The sequence below is a fragment of the Erpetoichthys calabaricus genome, chromosome 5 (assembly GCF_900747795.2).
Source record: "Erpetoichthys calabaricus chromosome 5, fErpCal1.3, whole genome shotgun sequence".
In the NCBI taxonomy this organism is placed as follows: domain Eukaryota; kingdom Metazoa; phylum Chordata; class Cladistia; order Polypteriformes; family Polypteridae; genus Erpetoichthys; species Erpetoichthys calabaricus.
Window position 1 is genome coordinate 139959198 of NC_041398.2, and position 18487 is coordinate 139977684.

The 18487-nt window shown below is 36.1% G+C and overlaps 1 protein-coding gene across 5 annotated transcripts in view; it reads left to right on the forward strand.

The window, feature by feature from the left end:
- fat1a (FAT atypical cadherin 1a) overlaps positions 1–18487 on the forward strand; it is a 210782-nt gene that overhangs the window by 132189 nt on the left and 60106 nt on the right. For all 5 annotated transcript variants that reach the window (XR_007935176.1, XM_051928502.1, XM_051928504.1 and 2 more), the window contains exons 7-10: positions 1255–1394; positions 6404–6679; positions 6957–7167; positions 8020–12090. Coding sequence is in view for 4 of the 5 variants with exons in the window: in XM_051928502.1 (XP_051784462.1) it covers positions 1255–1394; positions 6404–6679; positions 6957–7167; positions 8020–12090 (4698 nt within the window). In the remaining variant the exon portion in view is untranslated. The remainder of the gene's footprint in view (positions 1–1254; positions 1395–6403; positions 6680–6956; positions 7168–8019; positions 12091–18487) is intronic.

Here is an 18487-nt window from a genome sequence, read left to right on the forward strand (position 1 = left end):
GCGCATAAGCCCATACTTTTAGGCTTACAATTGGTGCAAAGTTTTGTCCCTCAGTGATACTCAACATTGATATAGTCCTTTGTATGATCTGAATGTTTAACTGGTACCATGAGAATATGGCTCTGAAGTCTCACTTAGTGATTTATCATTTTATCAGATAAGGTGCAAAGGCTGCATTCCAAAGAGAGGCCCAGTAAAAAAATGAGCAGATATAAAAAGTCTCTGGCAGTGGTTTGCTTTTCCAAGACTAATGTTCCATTCTGGCAAAATGCATAATGCCAATCTGTCCTACAAGTGGAAGGGTGTTGAAAAAGATTTTGGAAACCTGAGACAAACAAAAAGTATTTCTTAAAGTGAATGAATTTTTCTGCATGGAAATGATGGTTTAATTAAAATGATAGATATTAGCAATATTTTCAGCTTAACGGAAATCAGAGACAGGAAAATTATATTTTACAGCATATCTTCAGAGCTAAAACTATCAAAAGTAGACCTAATTCAGAATGTTATGTATATATGTTTGGTAAACAGGAGTATTGATAATCTTTATCAAATCAGCAATAAATCATATAGGCCTGGAATCTACAGTAGTTAGATATTAATAGCATATGATATTTTTTATTATGTTCTAGTTAAATTCTTATGCTTGGAGCTGTTAAGTTTCACATGAAATAAGTCCTATGATATAGTTATTATTAAATCTTTAATTCATTTTATATGGGTGGTGTTAAATATTTCTGTTGTAAAATCTTTTAGTAGGTTTGTATCAAATCTAACAAAAGATTTTTTGCAGATACATTAATTCAGAACAATTGAGGAGACCACCAGTAACTATTATGTACATACCATTTTACAGCAAATATATAATCCCAGTTATTGTAATTTAATAAGTACATACTGACAAATACCAGGCAGATTCTTGAACTTTTACACATTAGAAAAGACTTAAAAACTTAAAGACAATTTAAAAAAAACACTTCATCGACAGCACACATGGGTACTTAATGCAAGCTCTATTTTGGACATTTCTCAACTGTGAAATGTGCATGTGAAAGAACCAAGTTGATACAACAGTGCTTACAATGAGAATGCTCAGACTTAATTGTATGTAGCTGGTTTTTTTTAAACAAATGCATTTTTATGTTCTTTACTTTGGGTGTTTTTATACATTTCAGTAAGGTGTAGAGCAGGACTGTGGATAAGCAAGTATAAAAAGAGTCCTAATTCTCATTCCTTTCTTATTATTTAATACAGGTGGTAACTTTGACAGCAGGTTTGATGTGGGAAAGGGTAGTGGAACTATCATTGTTGCTAGACCCCTTGATGCAGAGCAGAAATCAAATTACAACTTGACAGTGGAGGCAACAGATGGAACTAGATTTATCACCACTCAGGTAACTGAATTGTTAATAAAATGTTTATTAAAAGTAGACTCATTGTACTTTTAAAAGAAAAACTGTGTTATGCTTAAAATTTGTTTTAGAACTGAATGTGAAACCAAACTTATAAGGTAATTGAAGTAAATTTGTGATTATTTGCCTCCTCTACCAAAATATAGCATTTGATAAATATTTAAATCCTTAACAGGTTTGCAGTTTCTATTATTGTAAGTTTTCCTTATATGTCATTGTGATCAATAATTATTTTACTTATGTATGTGTTTATTCTTCCTTTAATGGACAGGCACCAATGAACTTAGCTCAATTACTGTATATAGACATGATGAAATAAATCATTTGTGCTATTTACATTATAATTATTATTATTATAACTGCACTAAAATGATTGGTATTGATAATAATATCATTACATTTACCTAGCCTATCCTGCAACCATTGGGCACAAGACAGGAACAGTCCTCTAGACATTGCACCATTCTATCAGAGGGTGAACACACTCATTCACAAACACACACTATGGTCCAATTTAGTGATGCTAATTAACCTAACCTCCATGGCTTTGGGAGGAAACCAGAGCACCCGGAGGAAAGCCATGTGGATACAGGAAGAACATGTAAACTCCTCTCAGAATGAACCCTGGTCTCCTTGTTGTGATGCAGCAGCACTACTACTGGACTACCATACCATCCTATGTAAAGCTAACTGAGTAGTTAAATTTTTCACTAAAATGCATAATTATAGATGTATGATTTCTTTAGATGTTGATGTGATACCACTATGGCAAGCCAAATTATCATTCAGAGATATCTTTTGGCTTGCTATAATACCACAGCTGTTTCCCAAGGCAACTTGAGAAATCAGGGATTTCAATCATTTATTGAGATATGCTTTCAAAATAAAACTAATTTTCCTTGATCTAGTTTATTGCACAGCTCAAATGAGTTAAGCAGCTTTTTGCATTTTGATTGTCATAATAGCAAACTGTATTAGAAATTTGAAAAAAAAATTAAAACTCACAGTGCATTTTTGTCTAATTGTTATTGTCCTGTTATCTCTTTATAAATAGCATTTAAATTGATTAGGAATAGATATGTGAGTTACTGATTACTCATAAATTTGCTCACCTCTCACATTTTGGTGTTTTTTTAAGCTTACATCTTATTTCTACATTTACAGTATCAGTGTGAGTGTAATTGTAAGGAGCAGTACAATTCTATAATAGTTCTTCACTTTTTTACATTTTATGACACTAAAGAAAGGGAACTATGATTATAAATAATGTGAAAAATGCTGCAAAGGGTCATTGATTATGATTTATTATTTTGATATTATTGTCAGGCTAATATATGAGGTTACTTCATTTTTTGGTGTAAGTGCTTGGTTTAAAGGTGTGGTTAGATTTTTTTAAAACTTGTTTTTGTACACACTTGCTATACAAATTGCTTTTCTGAAAATTTTTGTCTCCATGTCACCTGTGAGATTTTGACTTTGCAAAGACCTGCTCCTAAAAATGTAGAATTCTGTAACTGTGAATCTTCTAATTTCACCATGCAGTTGTGATGGTTCCATAACGCACAGTATGATATTGCTTGTATGGTATTGCATTTTAGGATTAATTTTATAAACCTTATTTCATAGAAAAATATTTTTACTTTCCTTAATTATAGTGGAACTTAATTTATACTCTTGACATATGTAATGTGTTTAGAGCATTTTACTCCATAAAAGCATGCATGTTTGTCTTGCATAGAATCAATTGCAATTCATTTTCATGCAACCAGCCTACAATGTGAATTGGCGACATAGACAGGTGTTCCTTTTGTGATATGTGACTTTATCATTCGCAGATCCACCTGTTCGTGGGTTTGTAGTTAATAATTAAATTAAAATTATTTTGTGTGCTTTGCAAGCTATTGTAGAAAACCACAGCCAATGCTGTAGCAACATTTCCTAAATGGACTGCAAATCCCAGCAGCCCTGGGAGTACTGTCTCATTGGGTAGCTTCAAATGGTTGCCATGAGGGTTGCTGGGTGAAACACGAGGATGCTAGTTTTAAAAGTGAGCCAAAAGAAGCTGACAGGATCACAGTCTGTGATGTTGTTTTGTTTCAACAGTCCACTGCACAATTGTATTGCAATTATTCAGATTGGATTAGAGTTTTATTTGGATTTATGTTCTTGTCCAGTGCCCACTTGTTCATGTGATTTAGTCTGTGTTGGAAAATATCTTTCTTTTGAAGCACTTCCAATTTGTACAAATATTCACATACATTCCCATCATGGAAGGACAAAAGTTCACATAACTTTTAGGAGGCTATTCACAGGGGATTTCATTTCATAACTACACCACCATCATCAGCATCTGTAAAACTGGAATGTGTCATGAGTATTTTTCCTTTTGTGCTTAGTAATATGTTTGATTATTTTTTGTATCTGTAATATTATTCATTTTCGTTGTTAAATACCATGAATACATACACAAATGTATTATAATAAACTACATTTTGTAAATAGTTACAGTTCATCAAAGAACTTCTGAACTATGACCTTTGTTTAGGTGCCGTCATGCATTTTTGTCTTGGCAGCCAGACTTCCTCACGTGATTTGCTTGTGCAGTGATCATTTTATCTTGCAAGTCTCACAACTTTTTTCATCTTATTTAATGCAACAAACATAGAATATACAGTTATCATGAGCCCAATACACATTCCACAAGGGTTATGGGTACAGAACCTCTATGAATCGCAAGGGATAACTGTATTTATAAATCAGGTTCTAGGCTTCATAAACTTGTTCCATATTCTCATACATAAATTGAATTTGTTGTAATTTAATAAAGTTCATTATTATTTGCACTTGTGTCTAACCATCAAAATAGGTAGTTAGCATTACCACTTCACAGATTTTGTGTCCTTGGGTTCACATCTCATGCATGATCCTTTTCTTTGTGAAGTGTATGTTTTCCTCATTTCAACATGGCTTTTTCTTCATTTATGCTGCTTTTTCGTCTACATCACAAAGACAAGCATGTTAAATAAGTTAGTGATCTAAACTGATTCTATGTTTGTCATTGGGTTTTGTGACCTGATGCTGATGGATTCTTATCCATGGGTTCTTATCCTTCTTTTGTTTTGGAGTTTGAAGCCAAAAGTTTTTATTTTTTAAAACATTTTTTGTGGACTGACATTTCAGTATTCAAATGTATTGCTTCTTTACATCTGTTTGTACACTTTATAAAAATGTATTCTGTGAAACTAATCTGGGTAGCGGGACTGTTATTGACCACCAGGGGATACTACTACCACAGCAGGGGGTCATGCAAGACTCTGTAGGTAGTATCATAAGTGCTATTGCTGGGTTTGAGGTCTCCTGGACTTGTATAGGGCAATGTGATGCAGTCTTACAAGAGTAATGGGGAGGAACACATGATGCCTCAAGGGGGAATTCTGCCTATATGACACCAGAGACTACTGACTCCAGAAGTGCATACAGTGGTATACCCAGAAGGGTTATGGGGTACAGCAGAAAAGAGCCTTCCTTTCTTTATTCGGGTGATCTTAGAGTTGGGCTGCAGCTGGTGACAGCGGCTCAGCAGGACAGAGGAACGAGAGCCAGAGTACTGGAAGGTGAGCAGGCAGAATGTTTGACAGAATAGCCAGAGGTTACTGCTTTTGAGTTCAAGCCAGAGGGTAGAAGTGTTTATTATTTTCTATTTGTTGTACTTTGTTTTTCTGCTGTAGTCTTTTGTCAGTAAAGCCATTTTATTATCATTTTGGATACCTGTGATGGTGTTTGGGTACAGCTCAAGAGCCCCATAGTATTCCATAAATCTTAAAACAATTAGAATAAATCTGATTATAACATTGGGGTAGCAATTGTGGTGGTTGCAACAGCCTTCAAAATAGTGGCTACTGTTATGTTCTCAAAATGGTCAATTTAAACATAGACAACAACATTTGTCAGAAATAAACTGAAGCAGCTCTTTCAAATTAAGAACTAAATTGTTTCACACCCATCACTTCAGTTGCAAAAAACTAAACTATTCCTCTAAAAAGTATTATGTGAAATTTGCCTTGAGCAAACTGAGTTTTTTCAATTAGCCATTTGAGAAACAGGTTTCTAAGGAACAACCAATTCTTTTATATGGTAGTGAGAAACATATAATAACTGCTGGGGAGCTTAGTTGTCTTTGTCATAGTTTTAATGACTTTTGGAAGGCAACTATTTGTTTATAGTTTCTAAAAAAACACATCTGTTCTTTGTTCATTAAAGTTGAGTATACATACAATGTCAAAAATCGATGGTGAGGATTAAGAGCTATTTCTCATCACTGAATATATTTACTGGAAAAGTATTTAATATGGCAGTTGACCGTTTATATGCTGTACCTATGACTTTTCCACTTGACAGTCATTGCACATCTGTGTGAAAGGAAGTACATTATATTATGACTGCATTTTGGTATACAAGAACTTAAAAATATACTCTTGTAGGTGCTGCCTTGTGAACAACCTAGGCAACATCACTTCTTCCTTCATTGACCTGTAATTCTTTATTTGTGAATGCAGTTGTCTTGATTCTTTATAAGTCTGTTCACTGTTTTTGGGCTTTGTTTTGGACATTTATAGACATATGTGGTTAAGGTAGATTCCAATCTTTCACCATTAGTATAACTCAGTTGCCAATTTGATAAGTTTTTTTATTTGCATATACTATATCGTTTCTCCTCAGGTATATATGTTTTTCTTGCAAAAGCACCTTCTGATCATATATTTTTTTCTCTACCTTGAAAAGTTTTATACTCTTTCATTTCTGAGTGTGGTATCACTGCATCACTTGGTGCAGCAGGCTTCACTCCGTATCACTATTGCATTATGTATTTTATATACTACTCTTTCTCATCTTACATTTTGGTTTAGCTTCATGTACATGACTTTTAGTCTTTAATTATAAGCAGGTTTCAAGTTTGTTTTAAACATTTTAATATATGTTCTAATTTTTAGGTCTTTATCAAAATCATTGACACAAATAACCATCGACCACAGTTTTCAAAGTCTGTATATGAGATTAACATACCAGAGGACACTGCACCAGAAACAGAGATCTTGAAAATCAGTGCAACGGACAAGGATGAGAAAAACAAATTAATCTTCACTTTGCAAAGCAGTACAGATCCCATTAGTCTCAAGAAATTCCGTCTGGATCCTGGAACAGGTTCTTTGTATACAACTGAAAAACTGGACCATGAAACCATGCAAAAACATACTCTGACTGTAATGGTATGATTTGCTTTAAGTTTGTAAAGATTGCAAGTTTGTATAGCTTTGATTAATAATTATTTTATTTTTTCACTTAAATGTAAAATGCTAATGCTAAAAATTCTTATTGTGCACTGTATATACTAATGTTTATGCAAAGCAGTATCCACTTAAAACAACATGTATCTATAGTATCTTAACTAAAAATGCAGACTTTTAGTAAATATTAATCATGCAAACCCCCTTTAATTATGTTTATTAGCTTGTTTGTTTGTTTATTCGTTTGTATTTTTTTAAGGTCCGAGATCAGGATGTCCCAGTGAAACGCAACCTTGTACGAGTAATTGTTATTGTTGAAGACAGCAATGACCATGCTCCATGGTTCACTAGATCGACTTATAAGGGCCGAGTATTTGAGTCTGCTGCTGTAGGTTCCGCTGTGCTGCAGGTCACGGCAATGGACAAAGATAAAGGAAAGAACGCTGAAATTGTGTACTCTATTGAGTCAGGTAAGATCTAGAATTCATATTTTCTTGTAGAACAGACCCCTTTACTGGATATAAATATCCACAGTCATAAATACTAAATATTAAAATAAAGAAAGAATTGCATAAATACATACAAAATCATTAGTTATTGATTTTACTGTAATGTAGCTTTTAAGCTGCCAGAGTTGATCATCATTTGGCAGGAAAAAATCTTTGCTATGTGAGATTTCTTAAACAGTTTTTATTCTGGCTTTGAAGGATAAGTGATTTACGCCTTAGCGCCATTTATACTTGGACTTTATACTTGCTTAGGCAGACATTTATTAAATGCTCTAAGGTCAAAATGAAGTGTGTGTCAGAGAAGACAATGAAGTAGTGAAGCTGGGATGTAACTGTAGGAGTTTATTGGGGAAGTTGCCTACTATTTTCTCACAGCTTTATGTAAGACAAATGGAAACATTGGGGGAGGATAGCATAGCTGATTTGAAAAATATGCATATGAAATGAGCATATTTCAGATGTCAGAAATAACTGAAGCCAGTTGTAATAGAATAGTTCAAAAATCTTTTAGTTTGAAAACGGTAAAAATGTTTGCATAAGTTGGAGGCTGATGAATTTCTGAAATCTTCATAACATGCTTCAGTGTCTCTATTTCATTACTGATGAAGAATTAAAATCTTTCACTACACAATGGTTATATAATACAGTTTTCCCTCTAATATTAGAAATAAATAAACTGTTAATAGTCTGTTCTGAGTTCATTTATTGTGTTAGTGGGTAAAGACAAAATTTGTACATGTTTGGCTGTTGATAGTTGGAGCACGTTCTTTTTTTATGTCCTCTGATTTCCATTTTTTTCTTTCTAACTTTCAGGCAACACTGCTAACTCCTTTGCTGTTGATCCAGTCCTTGGCATTATTAAAGTGGCAAAAGAGCTTGACCGAAGTAGTAAAAATCAGTATGAAATTACAGTTAAAGCGGCAGATAAGGGAAATCCTCCATTAAGCACATTGACAGAAGTCCATATTTTTGTGACAATCTCTGATAACGCAAAGCCAAAGTTTACAATGAATGAGTACTTGACAGAAATCAGTGAAACAGCAATTACTGGAAGTTCTGTTGGATTGGTTGCAACACACAGTCAATCATCAGTGGTTTATGAAATAAAAGATGGGAATACAGGAAGTGCATTTGACATTAATCCAAACTCTGGTGTTGTCTTCACTCAGAAGATCCTTGATTATGAATCACTGCCTTCATACAAGTTGACTATTCAAGCTACAAATATGGTTGGTTTATCTACAAATACAACAATGCAGATTCATCTTCTAGATGAGAATGATAATGCACCAGCCTTTACCCAAGAGGAGTACACAGGGCTTATTGGTGAATTTGCTCCGCCGAATAGTGTGGTTTTAACTGCTGAGAATACACCACTCGTAATCCGGGCCACAGATGTGGACAAAGGATCAAATGCAATGCTTATTTATCAAATAGTAGAACCATCTGCTCAACAATTTTTTTCAATAGATGCCAGCACAGGTGCCATTCGAACAGTATCAAGCCTGGATTATGAGCAAAATAATATATTCTGTTTTACAGTACAGGTTCATGATATGGGAAAACCACAGCTGTTTGCAGAAAATGCAGCTAATGTAACAATCCAGGTAACAGATGTGAATGACTGTTCACCAGTTTTTAGTAAAGATATTTATGAAGCTTCAGTATTATTGCCAACATATAAAGGAGTTCAAGTACTTGCAGTAAATGCAACAGATGCAGATTCTGAGCCTAATTCAAGAATTATATATTCAATAACTGAAGGGAACATAGGAGAAAAGCTTAGGATTGATACTGATTCTGGAGTCATTTCTATTCAAAACACCACACAGCTGAGAAGCAGATATGAACTTACAGTCCGGGCATCTGATGGAAGATATGCTGCCACAGCTTATATCAAAATCAATGTGAAAGAAAGTAAAGAAAACAATTTTAGGTTTACGCAGAAGTCATACAATGGAACAGTTCAAGAAAACTCTTCAGAGCCTAAAACTGTTGCAATTATTTCACCAGTAGGCAACCAAATAAATGAACCATTATTTTATCACATTTTGAATCCAGACAGAAGATTTAAAATAAACCCTACTTCTGGAGTTTTATCAACTACTGGTATACCTTTTGACCATGAGGAACAAAATGTTTATGATGTAGTTGTGGAAGTGACTGAAGAGCGGATGCTTTCAAGAGTTGCCCATGTGTTAGTGAAGGTCTTTGTAGAAGATGTCAATGATAATTTTCCAAAGTTTGTAAATCTGCCATATTATGCACTTATTCAGGCAGATGCAGAGATTGGCTATGTTATTCGGTCTGTTACTGCTGTAGATAAGGACTCAGGACAGAATGGAAATGTTTACTATTACTTAAAAGAACACCATGAGTACTTTCAGATTTCTCCAGTGGGTGAAATCACACTGAAAAAGGGCCTTGATGCAGATAGTATAAATGCAAAATATGTCATCACAGTAGTGGCTAAAGATGGGGGAGAACCAGCTCTTTCTACTGAAGTTGACGTTCCTATTACTGTAGTCAATAAGGCCATGCCAGTTTTTGAAAAGCCCTTTTATAATATTGAAGTTCCAGAGAATATTCATTTTCAGGCTCCAGTATTACACGTTCAAGCCAACAGTTCTGATGGACTGCGGATTATGTACACTATCACAGAAGGTGATCCTTTAGGTCATTTTGCAATAGACTTTCACTCTGGCGTCATTCATGTAGTTGGGCCTCTAGATTTTGAAACACATCCAGCATATAAACTAAGTGTGAGAGCCACAGACTCACTAACTGGAGCTCATCGAGAAGTATTTGTGGATGTAATTTTGGAAGATATAAATGACAACCCACCAATATTCAATGAGACTTCCTACTCTGCCACACTTTCAGAAGCTTCAGTAATTGGTACATCAGTGCTTCAGGTTGCTGCCAGAGACTCTGACTCTGGGATCAATAAATTGATCTCCTATCAAATACTTGAAGCTGACGGAAAGAATTCGGGTTCTTTTTTCATAGATAGCACTAATGGTATCATTTGGACTTCTAAATTGTTAGACTATGAGGAGCAGCACCAACATACATTGCTAATTAGAGCTACTGATGGAGGTGTACCTGCTCTCAGCAGTGATGTCTTAGTTACAATATATGTAACTGACCTTAATGATAATCCTCCCATATTTACACAACAGATTTATGAGGCAACGGTCAGTGAGCTTGCCACACGTGGACAATTTGTAACACAAGTTCTTGCGTTTGATGCAGACTCCTCTGATGTGTATAAATTAGAATACTCTATTCTAACCGGAAATGAGCATATGAATTTTGAAATTGGTAGGAAAACTGGAATGGTGGCAGTGTCCAACCACAGAAAAGAGAAAATGTCCCCATCTTATAACCTCAGTGTGTCTGTCACTGATGGAGTCTTCAGAAGTACCACACAGCTCAAGGTCACAGTGAATGGAGCTAATTTTCACAGTCCATCTTTTGTTCAGAATGAATATGAGGTAGAACTATCTGAAAATTCTGCAGTAGGAACATTTGTAATTGAGGTGAAAGCTACTGACGAGGATTCTGGCATTTATGGCCAGGTATCATATTTTATTGTCAACGATCATGCAAAAGACAAGTTTTCAATAAATGAGCATGGACAGATATTCACACTTGAAAAGCTTGACCGTGAGAATACCTTAGAGAAAGTTATTACTATAAGCCTGATTGCTAAGGATGGTGGAGGCAAGGTCGGATTTTGTAGAATTAATGTAATATTGACTGATGAAAATGACAATACGCCACAGTTTAGGGCTCTTGAATATAAGATAAATATAGCATCTGATGCATTGAGGGGCACCTCAGTTATCAAAGTTGTAGCCTCTGATATTGATGAAGGCAGCAATGCAGATATAACATACACTATTGAATCTGATTCTGATAGTGTTGCAGAAAACTTTGAAATTGATCCCTTTAGTGGAGTCATAATTACAAAAGAGAGTCTAATTGGGCTTGAAAATGAACTCTATGCATTTTATGTTCGGGCAAAGGATGATGGAATTCCACCAAAGGAATCTGTTGTTCCAATTTATATTAGAATCCTTAGCCCTGAAGTGCCATTTCCCAAGTTTGTGGAACCGCATTATTCATTTGCAATCCCAGAGGACCTTCCAATTGGATCGGAAATTGATGTCATTCAGGCAGAGAGTGATCAGCCGTTGGTCTACAGCCTCATAAAAGGAAATACCCCTGAAAGTAACAGGGATGAAGTTTTTGTTGTTGACAAGGATACTGGCAAACTGAAGCTTGAAAAAAACTTGGACCACGAAACCACCAAATGGTATCAGCTTTCACTTTTAGCACAGTACACTTATGATAACTATGAAGTTGTCTCTTTAGTTGATATAAGCATTCAAGTTAAGGATGGTAATGACAACAGCCCTGTTTTCGAGTCTAACCCATATAAAGCATTTATTGCTGAAAACCTCCAAGGAGGAACACGTGTAATCCAACTCAAAGCTAATGATTTAGATTCTGGCACCAATGGGCAAGTGTTGTATAGCTTGGCACAAAATCAGGAAAATGAAGAACTTGTAGAGCTTTTTGCTATTAATAGTGAAACTGGATGGCTTATAACATTGAAAGAGCTTGACCATGAAAAACAGGACCTGTACAGGGTTACTGTGATAGCATCTGATCGTGGTGAAAAGGAACAACATATTGCTAGCACTGTAGTGGAAGTGATTGTTACAGATGTAAATGATAACCCTCCACGGTTTACTGCAGAGATTTACAAGGGAACCGTGAGTGAAGATGATCCACCTGGTGGTGTTGTTGCAATTCTGAGTACAACTGATGCAGACACAGAAGAAGTCAACAAACAAGTGGATTTTTACATTACAGGTGAGTATAGATTTGGTTAGAAATATATATCTTGGTTAGAAATTCTGATGCCCAAAAGGTATAATAGTTGATTATGAGATACCAGTATTTTTTAACAAAATTTAGGAACACAATTCTTTCACAATATACAATGTAGCGGCACATTTTCAGTTTTAATAGAAATAACACAGACATTAATTTTAAGTACTTATGTAAAAAACACTAGTAGTGTATTATTTAATAAATGGAAAAAAAAATTATCGCAGTTACTAATTGTGTTGTTACACAAATTTAAAAAAATGTGCCTGCAACATTTTTTGTTCAGGTGTTTAATCTCTAATTAACCCAGCATAGATCAGATTGTTTCCAAATGTCAGTTTTGAACAACCCTGAAAGCATCTTTCACATAGCTTAAGTTGCAATCAACAGACATTCAATTTCAACTCAGTTAGAAAGTGACAGCAGTATGTTTATTGTTTACATTAAATTTTCCTTTGTATTTACTAGTTTTCTGAATATGTCAGTCATGGAATATCTTTCTGTACTACAGTATGTACCATCTCTCAGTGCTTTGGTATTATGGATGAATTTTTCAGACAAAAATAAATAATATCCAGATTAATAAAGGTTATGTGAAATTGAGTATAAATAATTAAATGTGTCATGAAGTATATTTTTGTTGTTTTAATATGTATGTGTATATTTAATTATTTTTTCATGGATTTATTTCAGTGACACTGCATGCATCATGAATAAAGCCCTGAAATAAACACTGTTACTTTCGCTTGTCATTATTGAGATAGTGGGCTCTATAGAGTACTGCTTTCTGATTGGTGAATTATCAGTAGAGCAGACATAAAATCATTAGCCATCATATACTACACTTTGTAGTAGACACTTCAGGTGTAAACTTCTAATCATGAATTCAGAGTTCCTTGAACTAAAGTAACCGCTCTGCACGGTAATTCTGGACAACTTTTTCATGCACTCATATCTGACGCACATAGTCACAGCTGTCACCATGCACATAAGCCTACAGAAATACTCAAGTCAGGCAGAACGCATATATAGACTCTACTGAAAGTTCACCAATCAACAGACAGTACATGCTGGATCCCACCCTCTTAACAATAACAAGTGAAATGTCAGTTTTAATTTTAGGGATTAAGTTGCATGTGGTGTCATTGAAATAAATAAATTAAGTAATAACTAAATAAAAGCATAAAAAATAAGCAATAAAAATATATTTCATGACACATTTAATTATTTATACTCACATTTCATGTTGTTATTTATTTTTGTCATATTTCAGAAGTTTTATTTATTTGCATATTCATTTAATTTTGTCCAAAGTATTCCTCCATAGTTTCCCTTCAAAATTATGTGGGCATTTGGAAATGAAAGAAAGAAATCATTGATAATTTTGTCTGTTTCCATGACATCCTTACTTCAGCTTCTAAAGATTTTTCAGTCTCTTCCTTATTTAAAGGCATTTTTATTTGAAACATTAGAATCTGAATAAAATAAACTTTTATTTTTTTTGTACAGTTTAAATATAGATTTGTAAAGCTATTTTTATATCTTGCTTAAACATTTTTAAGATGCTCATTGCTTTAAGGTAAATCATTACTCTCTGCTTAATGCAGCTTGCCATTGGAAACTAAACTATTAATACTAGCAGATACTGTGTTACATTCATTTCTGCACAAGTGGATATTTTCTTAGAAACTAAGGGAAGAACTACCCCAGAGACATATACCGAAACACTGTAGAAACACAAAGCATATGTGTTTCATATAAAAATAAGTTGCAAACTAAATGATATCCAACCAAAAATATACTAATTTGCCTAATTATATGATTTACATAATAGGTTACTACTACAAATAGAATGTTATGTTTTGACCAAAAGAGAAAGAAAGCAACTATTGTTTAAACTAATTCTTACTATTACTCTATTAGCACAGAGAAAAGGCATAGTGGCATGTTAAGCAAATTAATCTGTCGTTTTTTTATTAAAGGAACACTCCACCCAAAAGATATTTTATATGTTACTTATGAGATGACTGAGAAAAATTTTTTATCTCATATTTTGAAGATCTGTCACTCACCCCATTCATTGGTCAACAAAATCTGTTTTCACTTCTAAAGCACAAATTTACAGGATTGTGTCCTTTTTATTTATGTTGTACCCTGATATTTCTAGAATTATAATATTGTAGTAAACAATGCATGTGTTTTGCACATTTTCAGCATACAACTAGGTAACGTACATGTAAATTATGCAACACTAGTAACATGAGAATTTTTTTTTCTCCATGGATATTTTTTACATTGTTTACCGTTGTACAACACGGGTCACCATTATGTTTCAATATATAATTATCTATATAATTTCCTTTTGTTCTACAAGAAAACATGACAAAAATTTGTTTATGGCCATCAATAAATACAACAAGGGGAAAGTAACATAAAAAAAATATTTTTGGGTAAAGTATTACTTTTAAGTGTTTTCTTAAAATGTATTTTATTATTACCTTAAGTATGTAGTAGTTGCTTCGTCATTAGTGGTGCTTCTGCATAAAGTTTAGCTGTAGCCCAAACATGATTATCTGTCTTGCTGCTTATACTGTAGAAGTCATCCAGGAAAAACAATACTGTTGACTCTAGTAACATAAAGCTGATTGGGGAGATTTGAGACTTTTAATCCAATATAACCATTGTGGACTGTAGGGGGGCACTCCAGAACGCCAAACACCCAAACACAAACAGGCACGGACACAATTTAAAAGGGCAAACAGTCTTTTATTCATGGGGTACTCTTCCCAAAGTGTTTCCCACATAATAAGCACAAGTTTCAGCATAACAGTATTCCAAGGCATGGTGGAAGCCATACACAGTATTGCTCTGCAGCATCCCCGCGCAGCACCCACGGAACATAACAGGGCTGTATTAAAATCCAACTCCCAGCGTGCCCTGTGGCAACCTGTGGTCCTGCAGCAAATAGAGGGGGCTGCCCTGAGCACACTTTCTCCCCAGCCCTTCCATTATACAGTGTCCCGGCCGGTGTGTCTATCATACCGTGTATAAGATATCACAGGCATCGTGGCAAAGTCACCTGGAAGTTCCCACCATGAATTTATCTGGACTAATTCAGCAATCTGTCGCAAGGAAATGGGTGATGAATTTTTGGGTTTTACTGTCTTTTAGGTGACAGCACCTATCCTCTTCACCCATATCTACTGACACCTGTAATAACTTCATAGACCGTGGTCAAAGAGCAGTATTATTCTGCATATAGGCGAATACGCAGTGTGGTTGAATGCACAATAGGAATGTGGAAGATGTACTTCAGGTGCCTCAACAAATCTTCTGGAGCCATCACATACTCACCAGGGGCCTCATGTATAAAAAATGTTGCGTACGAACGTTTCCACGCTCAAATCGCAATGTATAAAACCTAAACTTGGCGTAAAGCCATGCACATTTTCACAGTAGCTCCAACCCTGGCGTACGCAAGTTCTCTGCTCGGTTGTGCAAACTAGCGAAACCCAGCGTCAATGCAGTGCTACTGTTCCTGTGTGGTTACCCTTTCTTTTTTAAATCCACATCCCTGTCGCGGCTTTATCATATACACTGAAACTTGTGGTTACCCTTTCTTTTTTAGATCCACATCCCTGACGCGGCTTTATCATATACACTGAAACTAATTGCATATTGTTTATTAGTTTAAGGCATCTAATTGTAATTAACCTGTAACAATATAATGGTCCAGGGAATAGCCAAAGTATTCCAAATACCAAAGCTTTTTTAGCGTTGCTACTCTAACTGCACCTTCTTTTTTGATTTCAGCTGCTCCCGTTACGGGTTGCCACAGCGGATCATATTTTGCCATATTACTCTCACTGCACCACTCGGAGTATTTATATCACTATATCTGAGTGGTGAATCACAGATCTACAGCAGCTGATCGGAAAGAGGATTATCAGTATACAGCATCAAGCACACGCTGCCTCAGCCATGCTGTCTATTGAACTGCTCTCACACGACAAACAGTTCAAAGCCTTTCCTTTACAGACCTCGCGGTTCAGAAACAGTTTCATCCCAAGAACTATAAACGCACTCAATCAGTCCATCAAGTACTGCTTGTAGAACTGTTTGTACTTATAAGTACAATTACCTCACTGTAAACTTGCACTACAGTTATAATATTGCACAACCTGAGCCACTTTATAAAGCACTTATTTACATATGATGACGATATCATTTTTAAGGTGAAATGCAGCAAAATATGTTTATTATATTATACAGATTAAACTTTAACTTCATTTAAATAATCTATACTAGCCAACCCGCGGCATAGCATACGCTGCATAATTATTTATTGATGGGTGAACACATCCTGAAAGACACAGTTGTCCAAATGGGATGGGTTTGAGGATACGACTGTGAGTGAATGAAAAGATGGAACTCTGGAGAGAGCAACATACAACTGTCCGTGACTGAAAACTGGTTTTGGCAGATACAGGCATATCTTTTTGAAAGTTTGTCCCTGTGCCTTATTAATTGTCATTGCAAAGGACAATCTAACAGGAAATTGTCTGCGTGTAAAAGTAAAAGGCAAATTTGAATGTGATGGGGTCAGGGAAATCCGGGGAATATGGACAGTTTGTGAGGTAGCAGCTGCGATTGTTTTACACTCTAGTACATTGCGGTGAATGCTGGTAACAGTCAGTCTAGTGCCTTTACAGAGACTTCTTGCTGGCATGAGGTTTCTGAGATGCATGATGACTGAACCTATTTTAAGTTTGAGTTTATGCGGAGGCATGCTAGTGGGAGTAAGACTGCTAAGAAATTCTTCGGGGAATGAAAGTTGATGTGCGGGATCGTCTGTGACGATGGAGTCAATGCTGGTGAAAGTTACTTCATTGGTAGGGATAAGTTTCAGTACCTGTTCATTAAGGTGTCACGGATCTTTGTTGGTGAAGCTTAATATAGCTCGCGTACTGAGTTGTTCCGTAGTCACAGTTGAGAAGTCGATGTCGCCACATAGTTGTTGAACGGGATCAGAAATAAAAGGAAAACAATGTGAAGGTAATGTTGCAGGTGTTCCGTTTTTCCCGTCTTGCGAAATCTTGTTCGTGAGAAAGAGCTGTCATATTTGTCGTCAGTATAAGGACATGCATGTGACGCCACAAAGGTTGCTTGTTAATGCAACCGGCGACAGTAAGTGCTAGAGTTGGCGAGCGGGGCTCTGTCGTGCGTACCCCATGACGCAGGAGGAGGGTTAGAGTTGGCGGGCGGGGCTGTGTCTTGCGTGCGTGCGTATCCCATGGTCGGGCGACTTGGTGGATTATATATAGAAAAGCAGCCGGAACCGAAAAGAACAATGAAAAGTCAACGTGGCTCAGAGGTGCATGTGGACCATAGCAGAGACGAAAGCGACTGAAGCGGTGTTTGGTGAGGTGCTGTGTGCCTTGAGAGCAAGGGTGGACTCGGGAGGAGGGTTAGAGTTGGCGGGCGGGGCTCTGTCGTGCGTACCCCATGGTCTTAGAGTTGGTGGGCGGGGCTCTGTGAGTTGGCGGACGTGGCTCTGTCTTGCATGCGTCTTGCTTGCCATGGACTTGCGTGCGTCTTGCTTGCCATGGTCTGGTCTCTGTCTTGCATGCCATGGTCGGCTGCTTAGTGAATTGTTGGTGGTCGGGGCTCTGTGAGTTGGTGGGCGTGGCTCTGTCTTGCGTGCATCTTGCTTGCCATGTCTTGCGTGCGTCTTGCTTGCCATGGTCTTAGTGAATTATATATATAGATTGTTAATAATTACACATGTGAGGACATGGTGCCGCAGCGCTAGTGAGGAGCTGGCGCTCCGTTCACGGATTGTTCCTGCCTCGCACTGTATTCTTGCTGGTGCTGATGCGACACTGGAAAGATAGACGGATCGAATAATTAAACACGTACTACGAAGATATTTCAATGTTCCTTAAAAGTTTTGAAGAATCTGCATTCTAAGCTTACAATGGCTTAACGTCTATTACAGAGCTGATTGTGTGGCGATTGGGTATTTGGAGAAGGAAAAGTAAGGACAGGAATTGGGGTTAGTACGTTTGAAAGAGACAGTACTGCTACAATAAAGTATTTCATCGAAGGTCACACATGGCGCAACAAGCATCTTATGTGAGACATGAACAATCACTGCGCCACCGTGTTCCCATGTTTATTAACATGCTTTAACTCCTATCATCATGAAAATGATATCACGTATACATCTCAGTATTTTAATTATTCAGAGAACTGTAATATTACGAATGTAATGGATTCTGTGTCCTGTCGAAGGAAGAGAAAACCCGGAAGCACGTAATGATTCACACACATAGAGCACATAGAAGATCAAATACAAAACAAAGCATTTAACGTGCTA